The sequence below is a fragment of the Ixodes scapularis genome, unplaced genomic scaffold, assembly GCF_016920785.2.
Source record: "Ixodes scapularis isolate PalLabHiFi unplaced genomic scaffold, ASM1692078v2 PGA_scaffold7__128_contigs__length_106722199, whole genome shotgun sequence".
In the NCBI taxonomy this organism is placed as follows: domain Eukaryota; kingdom Metazoa; phylum Arthropoda; class Arachnida; order Ixodida; family Ixodidae; genus Ixodes; species Ixodes scapularis.
The window spans coordinates 48,116,514-48,119,564 of NW_024609882.1; the positions used below are offsets into that span (position 1 = coordinate 48,116,514).

The 3,051-nt window shown below is 49.1% G+C and overlaps 1 protein-coding gene across 1 annotated transcript; it reads left to right on the forward strand.

Annotated features, from left to right (window-relative positions):
* Positions 1 to 717: 717 nt before the first annotated feature.
* LOC120848266 (zinc finger BED domain-containing protein 4-like) lies at positions 718 to 2,220 on the forward strand. Its single transcript, XM_040220231.1, has one exon. The coding sequence runs from the start codon at positions 718 to 720 to the stop codon at positions 2,218 to 2,220; it is 1,503 nt and encodes a 500-aa protein (XP_040076165.1).
* The last annotated feature ends 831 nt before the right edge of the window (positions 2,221 to 3,051 follow it).

The following is a 3,051-nucleotide window of genomic DNA, read 5'->3' on the forward strand; positions in this document are numbered from 1 at the left end:
TTATATCACCTTTTTTAACGTTTACGACAACTTTCGTCAATTTAGCTGAGCTTTGACTACTCATCTGGCAACAACCGATAGCACCTACGCAGTTCTTTGTTCCCGCCGGTGCCGTTCGCGCTCTCGACGGGCAGTCGGAGGAGCCGTATCACTTTAGCTTTCCCAGGTTCTTAGTGAAAGTTCTGAGCACCTTACTCTGGTGTGGACACTTGCCGTGGACCGTGGAGCTGTCAAAACTGTGTGCTGTGCGCCATGGAGAGGTCAGCCAGGGCAGCTATAACGCTTTAGCTTGAACAGCGCCGTTTCCGAAACCTCGCGCGCATCGTTCTCGGGTATGGACTTTCGCCGTGGATCCGTGAAAACTGTGCGCTGTTCGCTATGGTGAGGCCGCGCTCCAACGTTTGGAGGAACTTTGACGTGCTAAACAGTGGTAAGGGGCCAGCGGTGTGCAGATTTTGCTGTGCCAAATACGAATTTCCCAACGCAAGTCGCTTGCGGCAGCACATCGAAAGGTGCTCGAAGTGCCCCCCGGACATCAGGTCTGCAGCATCGGACGACCCGACAAGATCAGAGTCTGGGGCATGTCGGTCCAGGAGCCCATCTGTGGAAGTTTTACGGTCAGAGCGTGCACCTGTGGAAAATGAAAGCACAAGCTCTCAAAATGAGGCCGACAGGTATGTCAAGCAGCGAACTTCTATAGAAGCGTTCGTTGACAGAATGACGCAAGGGTGTCAAAGCAAGCTTGATGAGGCGCTGGCTCGAGCGATATATGCCAGTGGAACGCCTTTATCAGTTACGGAAAACAGATACTGGCGAGAAGCGTTCAAGCTCCTCAGGCCCGCATTTGTGCCGCCTTCCAGGCATTCTTTAGGTGAACGACTCTTGGAGGCCGAGTATGCCCGAGTGTTGACGCTGGTGGAAGAGAAAGTCAACGCCGCTCTGTGCGTCACTGTACTCACGGACAGCTGGACCAATGTACGGGGCGAGAGCATCTTGAACTTTGTGTTGGCTACACCGAAGCCTATTTTCTACAGCGCCGTGGAGACGGAAGATCACAGGCACACAGGAGACTACATCGCGGGAGAGATTGTGAAGGTTGTGGAGAAAATTGGAACCGACAAGGTTTTCGCTCTTGTTACCGACCATGCAAGCAACATGAAGGCCGCGTGGACAATCGTCAGTCTGCGCTACCCTAGCATCACTACTCTTGGATGCTGTGCTCATGGACTAAACTTGTTGCTGTCGGACATGCTCAAACTGGTGACATTGCAAGAAGTTTGCAAGAGGTCCAAGACTGTAATCAAGTATGTCAGAAACTCTCACGTGGTTGCGGCTCACTTTGCTAAGAGGCAAGAAGAGTGCTATGCTGGAAACCAGACCACATTAAAACTACCAGCTGAAACTCGCTGGGCGGGCATTTTGATGTCACTAGAAGGCTTACTGAAGAACAAAGAAGCTTTACAGAAAACTGTGATCGCTGCGGAGCTTCAAGTGAGCAGGGAAATAAGATCAACGATATTAGATGAAGACTACTTTTGGCGAGATGTGCAAAGCACCTTCCACGTGTTGCAGCCAGTTGCCCGTGCTATTTCCGAGGCTGAGTCAGACACTGCTGTCCTCTCAGACGTCCATGAGATCCTGTTCAAAGTAACAAGACAAGTCGAAGAGGCCCTTCCAAACTCTGCCTTGACAACGGGCGAAAAGGAAAGAGTAGCAGAAATCCTGCGTGAGCGACGCAACTTTATTTGCCGTCCAGCACATGCTGCCGCAAATTTGCTCGACCTGAAGTTCAAAGGGCGGTGCTTAAGTGACGAAGAGGTATGCCACGCAATGGACTACATCACAGAGACAGCAGAAAGGATGTGTCTCGATGTGGGAAAAGTGTTGTCAAATCTCGCCGAATACCAGGTCCAGTCAGGTGCTTGGTCGAGGAAGGCATTGGAGGACTCGGCGAAGCATATTCCACCGTCCACGTGGTGGCAAGGGCTGTGTGCCTCTGAACCCCTGGCACCAATTGCTTGTCGCCTTCTCCAAGTCCCGCCCTCCTCCGCTGCGTGCGAACGAAACTGGTCGAAGTTCAGCGGTGTCCACACCAAAAGTAGGAACCGACTCAAAGGACACAGAGTGCAGAAGTTGGTGTTTGTTCGCTCCAATCTCGAGCTCAGGAGCCCTGATCTGAAATACCACGACGGAGATGACTCAAGCGTGGAGTCAGAGTAGCCCTAACTAACACACTGCTTTGGAACATCCGTCTTAATTTACAAAAGATATCTAGTCAACGCGTGCATATCTACCTCATCCAATGTTGGTTTTGAAGTTTGATCCTGTACTCTTTAATGCAGAACTAGTTGTACCCTTAGAAGGCAAAAGGGTCATGACAAAATACATCAATGTTGTTAAACTTCACTCCACTTTGAATATGATTATTTAACGTGGCATTAAAACATGGCACTACCTTCATGATAGTACATAAAGCAATTAATTTCTTCAATGGTTGACATATGCGACTATATTTCGCCACTCTGCTGTTATGTTATTTAAAGCTATGTTCATGCTGGTGCGGTAGTGGAGATCCGGCTGTAAATTAAGAGTCTCGTATATTAATTTATTGACCGAGAAAAACGCCATAGAGGACTTAGAAACACGGCTTCATCACATGCGTACACACTACCAACAAGCCTCGGACAGCACTGTCATTTCTCCTCCGTATAAGGCGTTCACACTGAACAGTAAAGCAACGGTCATTCGGGATGGTTGCTGCATAGTTTTTAGACAACGCAAACGGTGCAACGACGGGGCGAGGCGGCAGACAACCCGAGGTGATTGTGTTTCCTCACTTGCCCCGCCGTCGCGCTGTTTTGTTTTCTTAGGGGCTGAAAGATGTATTATGTTTAGTATAGCGTGATTAAGTTTCCGCCTGCTCTGCCTGCAAAACTCAATTCAGAGGAGCGTGATGGTCATTTTACCTTTCGATGAGGTCAGCGATATCAATTATAACGTTCGTTGCAGAAATTTGCTTAATAGATTTGTTAATACTTCAAAAACTTGGGT

What these genes read in the sequence shown, in the direction of transcription:
- LOC120848266 (XM_040220231.1), top strand. Translation starts at nt 718, where the DNA reads ATGACGCAAGGGTGTCAAAGCAAGCTTGATGAGGCGCTGGCTCGAGCG.